At 44.0% G+C, this 19,833-nt stretch overlaps 1 protein-coding gene across 3 annotated transcripts in view; it reads right to left on the bottom strand.

The window, feature by feature from the left end:
* LOC119175625 (solute carrier family 15 member 1) overlaps positions 1–19,833 on the bottom strand; it is a 441,245-nt gene that overhangs the window by 276,813 nt on the left and 144,599 nt on the right. Inside the window, exon 1 of one of the 3 annotated variants that reach the window (XM_075881703.1) lies at positions 8,150–8,168. The exons of the other annotated variants lie outside the window; for them this stretch is intronic. Within the exon in view, the coding sequence (XP_075737818.1) occupies positions 8,150–8,152 (3 nt within the window). The 5' untranslated portion in view covers positions 8,153–8,168. Of the gene's footprint in view, positions 1–8,149; positions 8,169–19,833 lie in introns of those variants that run through there. 3 annotated transcript variants of the gene reach the window in all.

The raw sequence follows: 19,833 nt of genomic DNA, 5'->3' as shown, positions 1-19,833 counted from the left end.
CGCCGTCAGCCGTTCCACCCGTGCCATCAAATAAATTGTTCATGTTAATCCTTTCTCGTCCGCTATTAACAAACATAGTGACGAACGTCCTTAACCATCACAGATGATAAGCCATGGTCTTGCGATGGCTCGGGTAGCTGAACTTGAATACGTCATGAAGGAACCGGGCCGTGAATGCTAGCTGTTCCTCTGTCTGTGATTACCCACGACGGGGTGCCATGTCGAAGAACTATCTGATCCATAAAGAATTGGGCGACGTCGGAAGCCGTAGCGCGTTGTAGAGTCTTTGTTTCGGAATGCTTCGTCAAATAGTCGGTGGCTACTACGATCCACTTGTTGCCGGCAGCTGATAGTGGAAAGGGTCCAAGTAAATAAATTCCTATTTGATCAAATAGCATTCTAGGAGGTTCTATTGGTTGAAGAAGCCCCGAGGGCTTCAGTGGCGGGGATTTCCGGCGTTGACATTCTCGGCAGCTTTTCACGTATCGCTTAACGTATGCGCAAAGCTTAGGCCAGTAGTACGCTTGTCGAACTCGAGCGAAAGTTCGAGAAGAACCTAATGACGAGATGTGGGCTCATCATTGCAGGCGAGAAGAATGTCATCACGCATGTCAGTTGGCCCAACTAGAAGATAGGTTCTCTCATTGCCGTTGAAGTTTTTCTTATACAGGACCCCATGTCGCAGACAGAACGATGACAGACCTCGAGAAATACATCGAGGTATGGACGAGTTGGGTCCTTCAAGGTTTTCGATAACTGCACGGATTTAATCGTCCGCGCGCTGTCGTGTAATCAGACTCGTTGTAGTAAGGGCCCCAAGGAAACCACCGTCATCCTCCGTGTCGTGGCCACAAACTTCGACAGGCGCACGGGACAATGAATCAGCATCTTTGTGCTTGCGACCCGATTTGTAAGCAATTGTGAAATCGTATTCTTGCAGACGAAGACTCCATCGTGCCAGTCGCCCACACGGGTCCCGTAGGTTGGCTAATCAGCACAATAAATGATGCTCAGTCACTGCCTTGAAGGGGCGCTCATAAAGGTAAGGCCTAAATTTTATCGTGGCCCATACAACAGCGAGACACTCTTTCTCTGACGTGGAGTAGTTGACCTCGGCGCGGGAAAAAGTGCGAGCGCACGCTATCACTTGCACTGTGCCCTCTTGTTGTTGGACGAGGACAGCACCAATAGCGTCTGCGCACACGCGAGTACAAATGTAGCAGATGCTATGGGGACGCCAAGCAGACGACGCGACGTGGATGTTCAAAGCACGTCGTTGAAAGACGGCCTAGGTAGGGAAAGGCAACATGGCGGTACCTATAGGTGCAGTTCCTTCGGCCTCGTTCTTATCATGTCGTCGCCCTGTGCTGTGTGGCCCGTAAGCTTACAAAGCAGGCGTTCATTTGCACTATATTTACGTGCTGAAGCTTCGAGAGTAATGTATTCGTCAGTATTTTACAGTGTTTTCTAGATGTACTCAAAAATCCTCGAAGACAAGGCTTAGCAGACATGGCTAAATAAACACAGATAATCTCCTTAATAAAGCAGTACATACTTGATGTCATGCCCCCAGCGTGAGATGACACGAATTGGTAGCTAATTTCACCCCTTATTTATTGCTTCAACGACAATGGGAGCTAGAGTAGCAAGCGTGAGTTTGAATCGAAGCGAGCGGTCACGTCTGCACGGGTGCTACTATGTTGGCTTCTAAACCCAGCTAGGGCTACCGGCGCTTACAGCCACAGCCGCTTCGCCGGTCCAACGTGTTTGCTTGGGCAACTTGCTGAGAGAAGGCCATTTTACAGTCAAATGATCAAACAGTGCAGTGCACGGGTGGCGTTAATCGTCTATTAGCGGCACCAAAAGCGGTAAGCTTACATAAAGCACTCGTGTTCGCGAAGATGGTAGCTCCAGACACTTGTACATAAATCAACTTCAGCGGATGGCGCCTAACTACAATCGACGATAGCACGACATGATGGGTGTACCGGAGTACATGTGGAATGTTTCTGAAATTGGATAGCCAGTACTACAACCGAAATTGACGTTTCATAAACCTTAGTGTCTATGTAAAAAGTAGTTTTGAAACCTGGCGTGGCTCTGTGAAAAAATTTCCACGCAGAATTCAGGGGTTCAATTCCTGCTTGGGCCTTGACACTTATTCTTTGTATTTGTCGAGTCAACACTGCCGATGTCAGTTTTTTCTTAACTCACACATGTTGGCACTACCCACGTCGTTGATGGGTAGATACAAACTGTTAATCATTTCTGGCACATACCCGCCTACCTGTGGCACAAACGCACACGGAGGTATTTGCCACACGTCTGGCGGAAAGGTTTTGACGATGTAAGCAACCGTATTTTCGCTTTATTCATGTCATGACCACCGAGTCATAAACGTCCAACCATCTTACCCACCACCCATACTAAATATGGTTTAACCAAGTTAAAGTGTTGCAAAACAGGTAGGTGACTCACCAATGTCAAACAAAACACATGACGTTTCGGGATCCGTACGGATCTTTTGTTCAAAATGACTAGATGGTAATTCCCTGACCAGACGATATTCCGTTGAACTCTCGACTAAATTAGGGGGCGTGATCACGAGAGCACCCGGGCCTAGGCGGCCAGATAGATAGATAGATAGATAGATAGATAGATAGATAGATAGATAGATAGATAGATAGATAGATAGATAGATAGATAGATAGATAGATAGATAGATAGATAGATAGATAGATAGATAGATAGATAGATAGATAGATAGATAGATAGATAGATAGATAGATAGATAGATAGATAGATAGATAGATAGATAGATAGATAGATAGTGTATACGTACGCGCACACAGACCAAAGCACGCTCGAACATAAGTACAAGAAGATAAGTACCAACATTGAGGCTGGTAACATTGAGTAGACAACAAGTAACAATCATTAACATCGGTGACCGTCGATCAACATTTGCGCGCTAGTAACAATATCTTATAGATCATCTGAAAGGCTTTTTTTTTATAATTTTCATGAAGACTATATTATGTAAATCTATTTGGCTCAGCTGCAATCGCATCAACGGCTATGCTCCTGATGCTTCGGAAGAGCACATTGGTCCCCGTGCAAGATGGCCTCTCACAAGACGGCGTGGTTCCTTGACAGTCAGCTATGTGTGTAGTTCTCGGCATCGCGACTGCGCGATGACCCGAAGGGGGGAACTGGTGCTACATCACGGGTGCCGCTGGTACGACGGCAACCTTTACGACAATGCTGTACCCGCACGACTTTGCTACCGTTGAAACACTAGCCAGTCAAAAAAAGTTCAATGGTACATTCAGAAAAAAATATCAATTGGCAGCATCGGTTTTCAACCATTTAGAATTTTGCCACCCATTGAGAAAGAACAAGTTACATTCCATTGGAAAGCAAGTTAATATCGAATTAATTAGAGGCTTTTGGACAGAGCTAATGAAAGAATATTCAAGACACCTAAAACACCGCAAAGAAACACATGGAAAGAGCGTATCTCGATCAGTTGCGATAGACGCTCTTTTCCGTGTGCTTGTGGTGTTTTAGGCGTATAGAACTTTCCCTCGTTATCATGTACGAACTAGCTCAGCAATAAGTACTTCTGAATATACAGAACTAGTGTGGTGATTAGTTGATGTAGACTTGGGTCAAATTGGTCATTCAAGTGGACCAAACTTGTTGCCAAATGGCTAACAAGTTAAAGTGAACTGGTGAGCAACTAGTAAATGGTCATTCAGCTCAAACTAGGTGGTGTTCAATTGGTTAACCAATGTAACAGATTTGGGGATCCAACTGAAGTTAGCTGGTACCCAAATAGTTGACTCTTTGAAAAGAACTAGTGTCCAACTAGTGAGCCTGTCGAAGGTAAATGGAGTTCAATTGGTTCACCAATTGAATAGGCGTGGTCATACAATGGCAGGTAAGTGATGCTCAACTGGTTAGCCAGTTGAAATAAACTGGTTTCCAACAGGTTAACCGCCTGGGTCATACAAAAGCTAAGCGGTACTTCACACGAAGAGCCTTTATAGAGTGACAGCAGTTCAGTGAAAACGTGTCATAAAGTGCGAGCTTCGTAGTACGGTTAGAAGAGCAAGGGTAGGCTCCAGTTGGTTGTCAATATTGTAAATTTTTCTGCGCTACAATGAAATAACTTTGAAAAAAAAATATGTTCTCTTTTCTTCTTCGAATTGTTTCATTGCAAAAGTTTACTCTTTGTAGTAAGGCTCTCAATTTCTGCTGATAAGGGTGTTCGCATGTTGCCCGTTTTTCTGCAGCTTCCGGAAGATAGGTCACTTATTTAATCTTGTTGCTCAGAATTCTTTTTCCTCAGTTCCGCGTAGCTTCAGAATTGATGCAGTCAGTGATGCTACATGAACAAAAAAATTACCAGATGGAGAGAAAAAAGAGCTACATGGCTGTAGTAAAGAAGTTAACACACTTATTCGAAACGATGTAACAGCAAGTTTTGACACTTTCCAGCACAAGTAGTTCAATATAGTTTACACTTTAACATTCATCCTTAGCGGTCATGCATTTTAACGTCGACAGTGAAATTCGGAGCGCGTCATTTAAGCTTAATAAAATGATGGTGGCGTAACAGGTACTAACAAGGAAAAAAGGAGGAGACAGGATAGGGTGCCAGACTTTCAACTCGTTTATTTTCCTCGCGTCACCCAAATATATATGCTTCCAGAATGGGCACAAAGATGGGGCGCAGCACAAGCGACTATCACTTTGCTCAAACGAAAACAGAAGAAAGCTATCGCACAGCGCTATCTAGAAATAAGTATTCTTTTTTGTACAAAGTGATCGACGGGACGCTGACGCAATCGTTCCTCTTCTTTTGTATGTGGTATGCCTTCAGTACTTTACGTGCTATAACGTTTTCCTGCTTCGGCCTAACACACATGTCTCTCGGAATAGTGGTGCGCAGCTGCACGAAGCACAATTTCACGGCAGGTGTGAACCCACGCCAGTTTTACTTGATAAGGTATGCTCCATAAGGCGATCATTAATACAACATCTTGTTTGGACTATGTAGGCCCGTGTACTCAGATTTGGGTGCACGTTAAAGAACCCCAGGTGATCAAAATTTCCGGAGCCCTCCACTACGGCGTCTCTTATATTCATATGGTGGTTTTGGGACGTTAAACCCCACAAATCTAATCTAATCTTGTTTGGACTATGTACATCTTGCACAGCTCAACGGAATCAAATAAATAACGCCTACTATGCAACGCAGAACTGGCCAGGTGTGCTATGTGTACATGTACAATCTGTGTACAGGGCAAAGGCATTCCCATTGGTTCATGTGTAGCTCCTGTCCTATGCAACATCTTTCTTTCGTCTATTGACCAGGCACTTGCTAGAAACCTTGACTCGATACTTTGTCCCAAATCTTTTCGATACGTTGACGATTTTCTTGTATTTTTAAACAGCTCTGACTCCTTGACCACTTGTGACAATGGAAAGAGTGTTTTATCAGTTGTTATTCAGGAGAGAAAAAAATTGACATTTACCATAAGCTATCTTAGGACAATCATATGGAGTTTTTAGACATAAACCTGTCATTAAACGCTACACATTCGTGCTGGATGTACAGCCCCCGTGTACGCAGAGACCTTCTTCCTTACAAATCGACACACTCGAAAACCGTAGAAAGGGCCATTGCGACAATGTGTTTCCGGTCTGCGTTTTTCAAGTCGTGCGAGCACACCATGGACGACAGTTTTCAGGAACAGATTTCAAGGCTGGTTTAGCCGGTTTCCCTTTGGCAGTCTAAACCAGTGCGCCTGTATCCCTGCTCCGGAAGCTTAAAGGATACAGCAGACAGCCCGAGGCTGTGCGGAGAAAGAAACCACTGATTCTGCCTCACATGCATAAAATTACCCGAAGTTTGAAGAAAGTTGCAAACAGGCGTGGCGTTCTAGTGGTCTTCTCGGCATCCAACAAGCTGTCGAAGCTCTGTGCCCGCGTTTGTTCGCAGAAAGCTAACCTCTCATGCGAAAAGAAGCACGCCCGGCTAGTTCTGCGTTGCATGGTAGGCGTTATTCATTCAATTTCGTTGAGCTGTGACAAGGTGTACACTGTCGTCCTTTATGAAAGGGAACACGCGAACGCGTGGCCAGTGCTCTGCGGCGGCTGCCTACAGCACCCTCAACCGACAGCAAAAGGAAGCACGTTCTCTTTCAGCGTTAATCTGTTGCCGAAAAAATAATAACGAGTTATGGCTGGTAGACAAGCGCTGCTACATTGCACTCTCTCTGCTCGCGCCTGCAGTGCGTAGTCCACTGCCAACATATCAAACGTTGTTCGCAACCATGGCGCAAGCTGCAGTAATCGCCCGATATCGCTCACCGCGCGAAGGATCAGGGTACGTAATCTCGCCGCGCTTGTCTGCCGGTCATAGCTAGTTAACTTGCGTGGCCATAGATGACGCGAAAAGTGAACGTGCTTTCTTGACTTGTCGATTGATGGTGCTGTAGACAGCCACCGCACAGCGCCGGCCATGCGTTCGCGTATTCCCTTTCATAAATAATGACAATGTACATGGTCCAAACAGAATGTTGTGTTAATGATCGCCTTAAGGAGCATATCTTATTTATTTATTTTATTTATTTATTTATTTTTACATACTGCAACCCGTAAGGGCTATGGCAGGAGTGGGTAACAGGCCGGTACAAAACATGGTGTAATACTTTCCGAAGGAAAGCCAAATACAAAGTGGCAATACATGGCATCACATGGTGGCACAATGAAGACATGGTGGCAAGGAAGAGAACACAGTAAACACAGTAAACAGTGAAACGGAAAAAGACAAACTGTCAAAGGGTATTTATGGATAACAAGAATTCATTTAAAGGCAAAGAACGTATGTCACCGGATAAGTTATTCCAAAGTGCAACAGTTCGTGGAAAGAAGCTAAATTTAAACGTGTTAGTACGGGCGTAGAATGGTGTCATATTCAAAGGATGGTATTGGCGTGTTGAAGAAGGTCTGGAACATGTTAAGTAGAGATCTTTTGAAAGTTTGCACGTCGAATAAATTATAGAATGTAATAACTTGAGAGACCCAATGTTCCTTCGCGATGAAAGTAGAGATAGGTTCAAAGATGGTAATGCTGACGTAGGTGAAAAAGCAGAGTCATAACGCCTGAAGATGAATCTAATGGCCTTTTTCTGTACCGATTCTATTTGTTTTACTTCGCACTGGTGGTAGGGGTTCCATACAGGTGACGCGTATTCGAGCACGGGGCGGATAAGGGTCTTGTACACAGTTAGTTTTGTATCGCTAGGGGCCACAGATAGTGTACGCCGGAGGTAACAAAGTTTTTTAGCGCTTTAGAAGTAATGTAATCAATATGGTGAGACCAGGACAGGTTAGGAGTGAAAAGCACGCCAAGGTATTTATATTGGTAAACTCTCAGCAAAGACAATCCATTAATTGAGTAGTTGAAATATGAAAGAACTAATTTATTAGTAAAGGACATGAACACAGTTTTTTTGTAGTTAATGTTCATTTGCCAGGAACGGCACCAGTTACAGAAAGATGCAAATGAATCGTTGAGAAGGATGTGATCATTGGGATGTTATCTTACTTATCAAGTAAGAATGGCGTGGGTTCACACCTGCCGTTAAATTGTGCTTCGTGCAGCTGCACACCACTATTCCGAGAGACACGTGTGTTAGGACGAAGCAGGGAAACGTTATAGCACGTAAAGTACTGGAGGCACACCACATACAAAGGAAGAGGAACGATTGCGTCAGTGTCCCGTCGTTCACTTTGTACAAGAAAGAATACCTATACTTCTAGATAGCACCGTGCGATAGCTTTATTCTGTTGTCGTGTGTGCAAAGTGATAGTCACTTGTGCTGCGCTCCCTCCTTGTGCCCATTCTGGAAGCATATATATTTGGGTGATGTGAGGAAAATAAACGAGTTGAAAGTCTTGCACCATATCCTGTCTCCTTCTTTTTTCTTTGCTAGTATCTGTTGCGCGACCATAATTTTATTAGGCTAAGCACAAACTTTCCCAACGTCACATTCTGCGTCATTTAAGTGTTCTAGACAAGTGCGGTGATTTCTGCACAAAGAATTGAAAAGTTAGTTATGTAAAAAAGGCTTACCATGTACAGTATACCTCCCACAAGTCATGCTTGCTGCACCAGTGCACTATGTTCGCTGCAATCGCGAGTCAACACTTGTTAGGGCAATGAAGTGTGCGAAAGCTGCTAATATAAAAAGCTTAGCGTGCTTCAAAAGTAAAATACTTACCTTCATTTTAAATAAATAGGGCTGCATCAATAGATCATGACAGCATAAATACTACAAAATAAAGGTGGGTTTAAAACACGCCGGTAAAGCTTATGACGTCTGGCGGCAGTGGCAGGGGTTCACAACAAGCGCAGTCCAGTCTAGATGACCATGCTGATGGCACTCACCACAGGGCACTCATTTTCATGAAAATTAAATTACAAAACTGTTGCTTTTGCTAACAATAATAACCTTGTACTAAGAAATTATTAATACATTTTAGAACCGATTGTGAGCTTACTTTACCGCTTCAACTGCAACTTTTTCAGAAGGGTTGATACTACTAATCCAATACTTGTTGAGCCCTTTCGCGACTGTGTTCTCGAATGAATCAAGCATGGCAGCTTCACGAGACAGACAGGTATAAAATGGCGAAATAGGTTTTCAGCTGATATAGTACTATATATTTTGATTTTTGATGTTATATTACAAAATCTTTACCGTCTCATTCATCGTTCTCAACACAGATCTTAAGCAAATAAAGTCAATTACCATTTGAATGACCCGATTGATTGCAAGCGCTGCACACACACACACACACACACACACACATATATATATATATATATATATATATATATATATATATATATATATATATATATATGTATGTATTGGAACCGCTGTTCTCTGTTCTCATATATGTAGGGCAAGGGTTAACTCGAAGCAAGCCGGCGATCACAGAGCATCCTAATTTTTTTCTCCACTCGAGTTCTGTATCCATTGTCCTCGTCTTAATTGCCCCTGGTCCGCAAGGGAGCCATCCTAGCAACCTAAGGGAAGGTGTACACAGAAGGGTCATAGTACCGCTTGAGCCGAGAGGCGTGCACAACTTCTTGTACACGATAACCTTTGTCTAGAGATGTGTCCAGTGGCTCTACGAGGTACTTGACAGGTGATGTTTTGCGAACAACCCAATAGGTCCATGGTACCTCGAAAAAGCTTGTGGGAAAGTTCCGGGGGTGTAGAAGGAATCCATAGCCACACCAGCGAGTTAGGAGCAAAGCTCGTAGGCGTGGTTGATGCGTCGTGGCGATGTTTTTGGCGCGTCTGGTCTTGTGACGTAAAGGCATGGGCAAGCTTCCGACATTTTTCAGCATGTGCAGCTACTCTTGGCACAGCTGTCAACTCTGAAAGGTCCAGCCGATAAGGAAAAATTGCGTCAATTGTTGATGAGGGCTTGCGCCCATAAAGAAGACAGGTGAACATCCAGCGGTGCTTCACGTTGCAGTGTTGCAGGCATATGTCACAAAAGGCAGTACGCTATCTCAATTCGATACGTCAGATGAAGCTTACATGGCCAGCATATCACCAAGTGTACAAATAAAAATTTATGTCATCCCAATAGTTGGCAAGTCATACGCCTTGGTAGTGCGATGTATGAAGCGACACTCCCTCAACAACGCTGTAATGGTGCCGGCTCGAATGAAAAACGCAGCCATGGTCGGTTAGTAACTCCAGAGGCGCTCCATGCCTTAAAACTAGGTTTCAAAGTATAAAACTTTCCACTCGATTTGCGGCAGTATAAGGTAACGTAGCTATTTCAGGGTACCGCGTAAGGTGGTCGATAGGGAAAATGACAAAGCGGTTGCTATTCGTAGTAATAGGAAGCGGACCATAAAAATCGATTCCAACATAATCAAAGCTTGTGTTGAACATGGTAACGTTTGCAAGGGACCTGTGGTATGTTGAACGGGCATAATGTGCCGCTGGCACGTAGGATAAAGCCTTATGTAACGGCCAACGAAACGGTACATACCGTGCCAGTAGTACCGCCGCTGCTAGCGAGTGTATGTTTTAACACACCGGCGTGATCACGTTGCGGGTCATCGTGAAGCATGGCGCAGATGTCAGAGTGGGGATGCCGGGGAATGATGAGCAATCGCTTACGGCCGATCAAGCTGCAGTTTCAGTAGTAAAGCAGGTTATCCCGAATAGCGAAGTGATATGCTTGGTGCCGAAGCACCCTGGAAACTAGAACGGGCGTCCGGTTTCAGAGAAAGTCCACCAGCGAAGAGATCCAAGCATCTTTGCGTTGCTCGGAAGGCATGTCGGAAATACTAATGACCAAGACAGCACTGGTGGATGTAGACAAGCAAACAGGCTGAGAAACAAACGGCGAACGTGACAGAGAAGTGGCGTCGGAATGCTTCCGGCCAGATTGCATTTAAAGCGAATTCCGAATTCCTGCGATCGCAGTGCCCATCGAGCAAGCCGACTATTGGATCTTTCATTTAGGAGAACCAGCAAAGCGCATGGTCGTCTGTCACAATATCAAACGGATGTCCATATATATATATGGCCGAAATTTTCCCATTGCGCAAATAATGGCGAGACACATTTTTTTATTGACGCTGTAGTTTTTCTCGGCTTCGGTGAAGGTGCCGCTGGCATAGGGCACGACGTGCTCGTCACAGTCATCCTTCCGTTGGGCAAGTATGGCTCCTAGGCCGACACTACTTGCGTTGGTATTAAGCTCTGTTTGAGGAGACAGATCGAAATGTCGCAGTGTGAGAGGCGTAGCGAGGAACGTTCGGAGTTCCCGAAATGCGTCGCCACATGCCTGCGACCGCACTGACAAATCAGAACTGTCGGCTAGAATATTGGTAAAGAAGGTGATAATGGAGGCCGAATTGCAAACGTAGCGCCGGAAGTACCAACAGAGAGCGATGAAGCTTAGGACCTCTGATGGTGGTTGGTTTTGGGAACGTCGCGACTGCATTAGGTTTTGTAGGGTCCACAAGAATACCATCCTTAGAAACTATAGAAACTATATGGCTGAAAATTATAAGCTTGCGGGCACCTAGGTGGCGAGACGCGCGCTGGATTCCGTGCCGACCGGTTGTGCCCTCACGATTTCCGACGACAGTGCAGCTCTAGCCGACTGGGCTGGCCCTACGCCACCTCCTGACGCTGATCTTCGACGACAGCGTAGCTCTGGCTTACTCGACTTGCCCTACGCCATCTCCTGACGCCGACAAGAGCTCTCGCCAGTGGTGCCCCGTCCTCGGACTCTTGTAACCATGTCCATCTTCCCTGTCTTCTCCTTACTTCCGTCGTTCGCTGTCCCTGCGCCTCGCTCTCTTCTTCCCCTCTCTCCCTCTCTTTACCTTTTAATCCTATCATTGTAATCCCTTCTCTAGCCCATCTCTCGTGAGCTACTGTTGAGGTGTCCTCCCCCTGAGACACAGTTACGGGGCTCACTTTTCTCTTGTTTTCTTTTAAAATCACTGCCGCCCCCCCCCCCCCATGGCATTTGTGCTAGTAGAATTGAAGTCCCACCATTGAAGGGCCCATAAAAACTTGCTCGAGGCGGCTGAGGTGGGTCCCGATGTCGCTTGAGAATACCACATACGCCGTCGTCGTCGTCATCATCATCATCATCATCGTCGTCATCACCCTGACTACGCCCACTGCAGGGAGAATGCCTCTCCTATGACACGCCAATTAGCACGGTCTTGTGCTTTCCGTTGTGACGTTACCACTGCGAGCTTTTTAATCTCATCGGCCCACCTAACTTTCTGTCTCTCCCTCGTGCGCTTGACTTCTCCAGGAATCCAGTCAGTTACTCTTAATGACCAGCTGTTATTCTGCCTACGTGCTACGTGCCCGGCCTATGTTCTTTAAAACTTCTATTCCTTTACAGCCTCCAGCCTCTCTCCACCTGTTCAAAACGGCTGTTTTCTGCCGAGATTGTTGCACATTAGTTTTGTGCATAATAATTTTCAGACCTACTTTTCTCCTTTTTGAGTCCAGTTCAGTAATCATCATCATCATCATCATCAGCCTGACTACGTCCACTGCAGGACAAAGGCCTCTCCCATGTTCCGCCAGTTAACTTGGTCCTGTGCTTGCTGCTGCCAATTTATACCCGCAAACTTCTTAATCTCATCTGCCCACCTAACCTACTGTCTCCCACTAACCCGCTTCCCTTCTCTAAGAATCCAGTTAGTTACCCTTAATGACCAGCGGTTATCCTGTCTACGCGCTACATGCCCGGCCCATGTCCATTTCCTCTTCTTTATTTCAACTATGATATCCTTGACCCCCGTTTGTCCCCTAATTCACTCTGCTCTCTTCTTGTCTCTTAAGGTTACACCTACCATTTTTCTTTCCATTGCTCGCTGCGTCGTCCTCAATTTAAGCTGAACCCGGCTCTTTGTAAGTCTCCAGGTTTCTGCTCCGTAGCTAAGTACCGGCACGATACAGCTGTTATATACCTTCCTCTTGAGGGATAGTGGCAATCTACCTGTCAGTTCAGTAATCATGAGCTGTAATTCGACCCCTGAGTTACTCATCAAGGAAATGTCATCAGCGAATCGCAGGTTACAATGGTAATCTCCAATAACTCTTATCCCTAACTCTTCCCAGTCTAGGGTCCTGAATACCTCCTGTAAACACGCGGTTAATAGCCTTGGCGAGATCGTGTCTCCCTGCCTTACACCCTTCTTTATTGAAATTCTGTCGTTTTTTATATGAATAGATTTGGTTTCTGTAGATCCACTGTATATTTCTTCCGGTTCGTTCATGTAAAGTTTTTCGATGCCCTGATTCTGTAGTGCCTGAATTACCGGGGATGTCTTGACAATTGAATGCCTTCACGTAATCTATAAAGTGTATGTATAGGGGTTGGTTGTATTCCGTGCATTTCTTGTCTACCTGATAGTATGAATATTGTGTATTGATGATTAGCCTGTACGAAAGCCTGCTTTGTCCTTTGGTTGCATGAACTCTAATGTCGCCTTAATACTTTTGGCTATTATTTTTTCAGATGTTTGTCGAGAACGAACAGTAAGCTGATGGGCCTGTGATTTCCTTGGCGTCTCCTTTCTTACGGATTAATGTGATATTGGCGTTCTTCCAAGTTTCTGGCACCCTTCCCGTCAGGAGACCCTTCGTATATAAGATGGCCAGTTTTTCTAACACAATTTCTCTGCCATCTTTCAGGAGGTCGGTTGTTATACCTATCCTCACCAGCGACTTTGCATTCCTTCTAGGGCCTTCCTTACTTCCACTGTTGTTCCCGGTACGATGTTGAACCACTTTGGACTATGGTTGTTTTTTCACGATATGATTCGAAGTGTTTCGGCTGCTGTGCAGCTAACTGTAGATCTCCTCTGCCTCCTTGACCATCCTGTGCATATTAGTTATGATATTGCCTTTCTTATTCCTTAACGGGGTCCTGATATTGCCTTCCTTGTTTCTTTAAGGGTACAATTCTATTGACCCCTTGAAGGGGTCAAGAGAATTGGAATAGAATGAAGGTGCTCATTCCGCAACACTGGATTCAAGTGGCTTGCCTACGTGAGCCCTTGTGTTTCTTTGTATTCTCAAAAGGTGCGTCGATGAGTACAAAGGAACTCGAAAGCGCGCGAACGCAGGCAACTCGGAAGTAGCGACACTAGAACTCTCTGATAGAATGTTCGTTCGAACGATTGGTTGAGGTTGTCGCGTACGAATTACGACGGCCAGAACGTTTACGCCAGCCTCGACGTATCGTTCCTGACAAGAGCAAACATTCTATTATAGCACGCAAAAAAGATCGTGCGTTTAAAAGGGATCGTGACTTCGTCACCCAACAATTGACGGTTTTTGGCGAAAAACGAAGGTAGAGGGTAAAATGTGCTCGTACACGTGTGAAAACTGAACAGTAAGCGATTATTTCAGTCCAAAATAAGCCGTAGATGACATCGGCTTCAAACTGCGCCCGCTGCCGGCGACCGCCATTTTGTCATGACGTGCGTGACCTCACAAGCCGAAGGAGCAGTGTCGTCGTCTGCTACCAAACAGCACCTTCCGCACGTGGTCGTTGTTGCTAGTGTTGCATGCCGCGTGATCCGCACGTGTCAATAGGTTGCAAGTGTTGTGGTGTTTTGTTACCATCACCATATGTGGCGACGACGTGGTGTACGTTGCGCAATTTGACTGGGACTCCATGGCCACTAGCTGAGGCGACAAAGAAAGCGTCGAAGACGGTGTGAACCAAGATTCCAACGACCTAACCGTTGTGGCAGACGTTGCAGACGGCTTTCCGCAATCGCAAGTATCTTTATTTTAAGCGTGCCAAGTTTAAAAGCGAGCTTGCGATACGGAGGTTCATCGACACTGCATTCGTGAGCAAGTGTTACTAAGTGCCGTGAAATTGGCAAAGTGTGAAGGTTATTGTTGGCTAGCATATCTGTATGCACGACTTTCAGTGCTGAACATAATAAATAAGTAGTAATAGTAATGCGGCGCATTGTGACCGCTGTTTTTTCATCAGTGGTTGCGTGCGGCATATGTAAAGAGCAGACGAAGCGAACGGCATGCCAGTGCGGCGCTATATAGCGCTGCTCACAATATACATTTTGACCGAATCTTCGCTTGAACTCATGGGACAGCAGTTTGGTCTGAAAATTTTCACCAACAACGCAGTTCTTGTCTCAGAAACTGCGCCCGTCAGTTTTCTCCTCGCGGTGGGCTGCTGCTACGTAACAATGGAGAAATTAATCAGCGACGAAGAGAAGGCCAACCGCTTGACCGGGAGGTACGCCTGAAGGTGAATCGGCAGGAACGGAATACCGAGGTTGAATAGGCATGTAGTGTGAGGTCCCTGCAGTGTCATGAGAAGTGAAGCTGCGATGGTGGCAGTGACAAGCTATGTGGTTCGGAATGCCGTATGAAATCCATATTGGCCGTTTATCAGGAGCGCGGCATTGGCGGACGGTAGGGGCACTGTTCGCTGAATAAGGGACCGCAAACGGCCGAGCAGGGGGCGGTCACATATAAACGTTCCGAGGTTTTATTCTTTATTTTTTATTCAATAATTTCCTCGCTTAGCCCGAAGGCGTTGCAGCAGAGGGGTTACAATGTCGAGAAAAACACATACTCATTAACACAGCACATTTCTTCATTTGATAAGTGATTCCATTTACTAATACAATGAACAAAACACAAATTAGCATTCAAAGTAGGGTACGGTACTCTAAAATCTTGAAACAATAATCATTTCGCTTAAAGATATAACAAAGACTGTGAAGGTGCTTTTTTTTTTGAATGCCGGTTTTTTCATGAAATATTTTATACAGGAGCTTTAGCTGCAGTTTCTTGTGACGCGATGACAGTAATTTTTATCCTGGTTCATTTCTTATATTGGTGCAACTGTCATTTCTTGAGTCCCGACTTAGGACAAACCTTGCAGGTATATTTTGAATATTTTCAATTTTGTAACCTAAAGTACTTTCACTGGGGTCTCACACAGAGCAAGCGTATTCAAGCAAAAGGCGCATGCATGTTGAAATTGCCGTTGATTATAACATGCTGGCACATGTCTCAGGCTGCACTATATAAAGTTTAGTGACTTGGCGGCCTTCGAAACAACTGATTCAACGTGTGTATTCTATGAACAGTAGGCTGAAGGAGTTACACGTAAATATTTCTAATGCGGTTTTTGTGGTACCATACTATTGCAGATTACATGTTCTGAAGCTAACTAGGTTTTATTGTGCGTGAGAGTAACATGAGTGTATTTATTGGCATTTATTGTCATTTTCCACCTTGAACATCTTTCTTGAATGCGCGATAAGTCACTTTGGAACAGAGCGACATAACTCTCATTTACAATTTTTCTGTACAATACTCAGTCATCTGCAAACAACCGCATGATAGAGCAAATTTTATGTGTATGTATTAAAAATAAAAGTGAGCCTAGTACTGAGATCTGTGGCACCCCTGAAGTGATGTTTACAAAACTTGATTTTTTTTCATTTAATACTACGCACTTTTGTTGGCCTGAGAGGTAATTTTATATCCACACCAGAACTTCGCGGTCAATATTTAGGGCTGCAAGCTTGCTTAAAGGAAAAGAGTGCGATACAATGTCGGAAGACTTTTTGAAGTCAAGGAAAAGGCTATCGATTTGTACGCCGTTGTCTAATTCAGATACTAAGTCAAGGTAAAATTCAAATAATTGTGCTCTACAAGATGAGCCCTCATGAAACACATGTTGTCGAGACGCCAGCAAGTTTTTTGTTCATAAATGTGTCAATATTTCTTTTTAAAGAATATGCTCTAATGATTTTCAGGGTATGAACGTCAGTGAAATAGGTCTATAGTCGGTTACATCCTTGCTGGACCCACTTTTATGAAGAGGAACTGTATGTGCGATTTCCTAGTCGTCTAGGATGGCGCCGGAGGTCAAAGACTTTGTGTAGATTACGTACAGATAAAGAGAAATTGACTCAGCACACTGTTTTAAGACTCCAGGTGAAATTACGTCCGGTCTATTTGCCGTGTTATTGGTAGGTTTGTCTAGTGGTACCTTGATTCCATTCACACTCAGCTCTACTGATTGCATTTTCGGCACGGAACTTGTACATTGCAAAGCGCTAGAACTATATTTCGGCAAGTATGCGGAAAGGAAATAGTTGTTTAAACAAGTAGCTCTTTCAGTGTCGTCTAATAACTTCTCATTATTGAGGACTATTTTGTTGATTTTTGAAGAGCCTGCTCCATAGCATTTTATGTATTGCCAGAACGCCTTTGAATTAGTTTTATTTCGTTTCCGAGATTTGGAAATACTGCTGCTTCGCCTCCTTTATATTGAGCTTGAACTCTCAAGCCACATTGTTCAACTTTGAAAGTGACGATGGCATTTAGTTATTTTATATTATAAATATATGCGCTTTCTTTTCCTTACTATTCTTAAGATACGCGCAGTGATCCGTGGTTTGTTTCATTTTCTAAGTCTACCGCTTTTCATACTGCGAATGTAGGGTTTCAGTAAGCTGTTTGATTTTTTCTTTGAACTTATCCCATAATTCTTGTACGTCACAGTCATCTGAGTGGCATTCAAAAAGTGGCAGATGATTGAAAGCTTCCTTGATATGCTAGCCTAATCACCTCTTTTATATAGGTACACCGCTCTCGTCTCCTGTTTGGTTTCTTTTACATCTTTCGTCGGAGCAATGGCGACGACTGATCGGTGGCCACTTATACCTGGTACGACATTTACTGAATTCACCTTATTTTGTGAGTTGCAAAAAACAAGGTCCAATGTATTAGTATATTGCCCCGTGTTGGAGCAGTGCCACATTGTATTAACCCGTAGGAACTTACAATGTGCTTCATCTCAAGGTCTAAGATTCCCCCGATGTTATCTCACAAGTTCTGCACGCCAAGATAAGTCAAAGCCAGGCAAGTCAAAGTCTCCTGCCAACATAAACGTGGGACAAAAATCTTCCAAAACAATTTCATGCGGAAGCTTTAACGCGATTACGAACGAGTTTGGAGACCGATAGAAATGGCCTGCTACTAACGTGAAATTGTCTCCCATAGTGACTTTGCACCACACTGATTCTACTTCTTCATGACCTATATCTAATTGAGATGAATTTAAAGAGCGACGAACTAAAATAAAAAAACACCCCCACCCCCGCAGGATCGGTTTTTTCGATAAGCAGCAAAGTCACTCGAAAACACTCCGCTATCTCTAATAGAAGGGTTCAGCCATGATTCAGCTCTGAATACTAACCCAGCCTATACAGAATCAATAAGAGCGCTGAGTTCATCAGCTTTATTGACAACGCTTCTGCAGTTCTCTGTCAGTGTAATCAGATGTTGTATTTGACGCCTTCTTTGTTTTTCTGGCAAGAGTCACTTTTTTACAATTTGAACGACTTCTTTTATTTGTCCTGCCTATATGTTTTACCATTCACAGTTACCTTAAAGGGCTACTCACCGGGCGTCCACAGCGTGCATGCTCTCGATTCGTTGATATACGCGAACTGTCACATGTGATTTGTCATGCACTGCTTTGTCATGCAGCCGCCGATTCGTTCTTATTTGTCTAGCATGAATATTGTGCACAATCAACCGATCATACTTCATTTCGTGTGTTTACAACTGCGCAAGCGGCGATAACAGCATGCCGCCGAGAAGCGCGAAGTCCTGATAGGCTCTAGCGCTGAGTGCTGATATTGTTCACGTACATTCAAGAACTAAAGGGCGAAGAGGATGCATCGTGTGTATGAAAGAGAGGATAACCCCCCACCCCCTCGTCTTTAAACGCGGGGTGGTGAGTGGCCCTTAAGTTCAATCTAGCACGATGTTTTTCACTCATGTTGTTGGTTTTAACATATTTTTAAAGTTTTTTACGAGTAAATCTTGTTTCAGGTGCATAAACTTGCTCGACACTGTATGCCGTTTCCATGAATTTCCTAGCTTCGGAAAGAACACGGGACTTTTTTCTGTAGGAGGCAAAGTTGACCATGCTAGGCCTGTTTTTGAGGCGCTATAACGACCTATAGGATACACTATTTCCACTGACTGCATATCTAAACTCAAGTTTTCTTTGCAGATGTTTTTGAGCAGTAGATCAGACTGTTCCCAAATTTCTGATTCAGAATCGCTGACCACATAAAATACAAGGATGTTTCTCAAGCTTCTATTTTCCCCCTAACTTCGTTTTCCGCAACAACTGTAGCGCATTTTTTTTCAGTCATAAACACATGTGGACAATCAATGTGAATATATAACTTCCCGAAGACCTGAGTTCTTTCGTGGGGTCTTTACAAATAGATTGTTTCAAATAAACGATACGCCCCAAATGAAAATGTATTCCGATTTGAGTGTGCATATGCACTTGGACTAACAACGATTTCAAATGAGAGGCCAATTTGAATGCACTGTTCCAATGTTTTTTTCCTGTTGAATGTGTTCAACCAATGGACATACAAGCATGCCAGTCGGGATATCAAATGCAAACACTGGACTAATTCGAGTGACAAATTGAAACTTTGCCGCCCAATTGGTCCTACAAACTTAAGCACCGCATCCCAACTGGTTTTCAGTTCATTCCATTTATGATAAATTCCGCGGAACTGGTATGATCAGTTGGACCCATTCACTTTTTTGAATGGGCACACTTGGCCTTGCGCGTCTATTTGATACATTTCAGTTAGAAATTACTCAAAATTTGTGTCTGGTTTCTGAAATAATAAACTTACTGTGTGAATATTTGTTGCTAATTTGTCTTAGTATTTTCACAAATTATTATGGAGCCGCATAACACTTGTTTCAACGTTAAAGAAGTTATAATCAGTTACAACCTAAGAATAAATGCACGTTCAATCCCCAGTACTGGAGCACCCATGCCATTCATCTGTGCAACAGAGGAATGATTGGTGATTGCCGTTCGAACTATAAGCATATTTCGGCTGGTAATGCAAGTACTACACATAGTATAATATAAAACTTTGTCGTTCCCGGTTAAAATCTTATGGTTCACAGATATGTTTAGTTGGAATTCTTTGATAAAACTTGCAAAGACGCAATACCTTTCGACCGAAAGCTAGCCAAATGAACACAAGCGTGTATGGGGAAGTGATATACCTAAAATCCATAAAATTTGCCTGACGTCACTTAAATAACTGATTGCAATTCAGTAAGACATATATGCAAATTCTGCCTGGGTAGAACGCTGACTGCGGCGGGTGGAGCTTACAATTATTCTTAGGCT

This window comes from Rhipicephalus microplus, chromosome X, assembly GCF_043290135.1.
Source record: "Rhipicephalus microplus isolate Deutch F79 chromosome X, USDA_Rmic, whole genome shotgun sequence".
NCBI classification, from domain to species: domain Eukaryota; kingdom Metazoa; phylum Arthropoda; class Arachnida; order Ixodida; family Ixodidae; genus Rhipicephalus; species Rhipicephalus microplus.
Note: the sequence above shows the minus strand (reverse complement) of the source record. Positions and strands in the feature narration are given on the sequence as shown.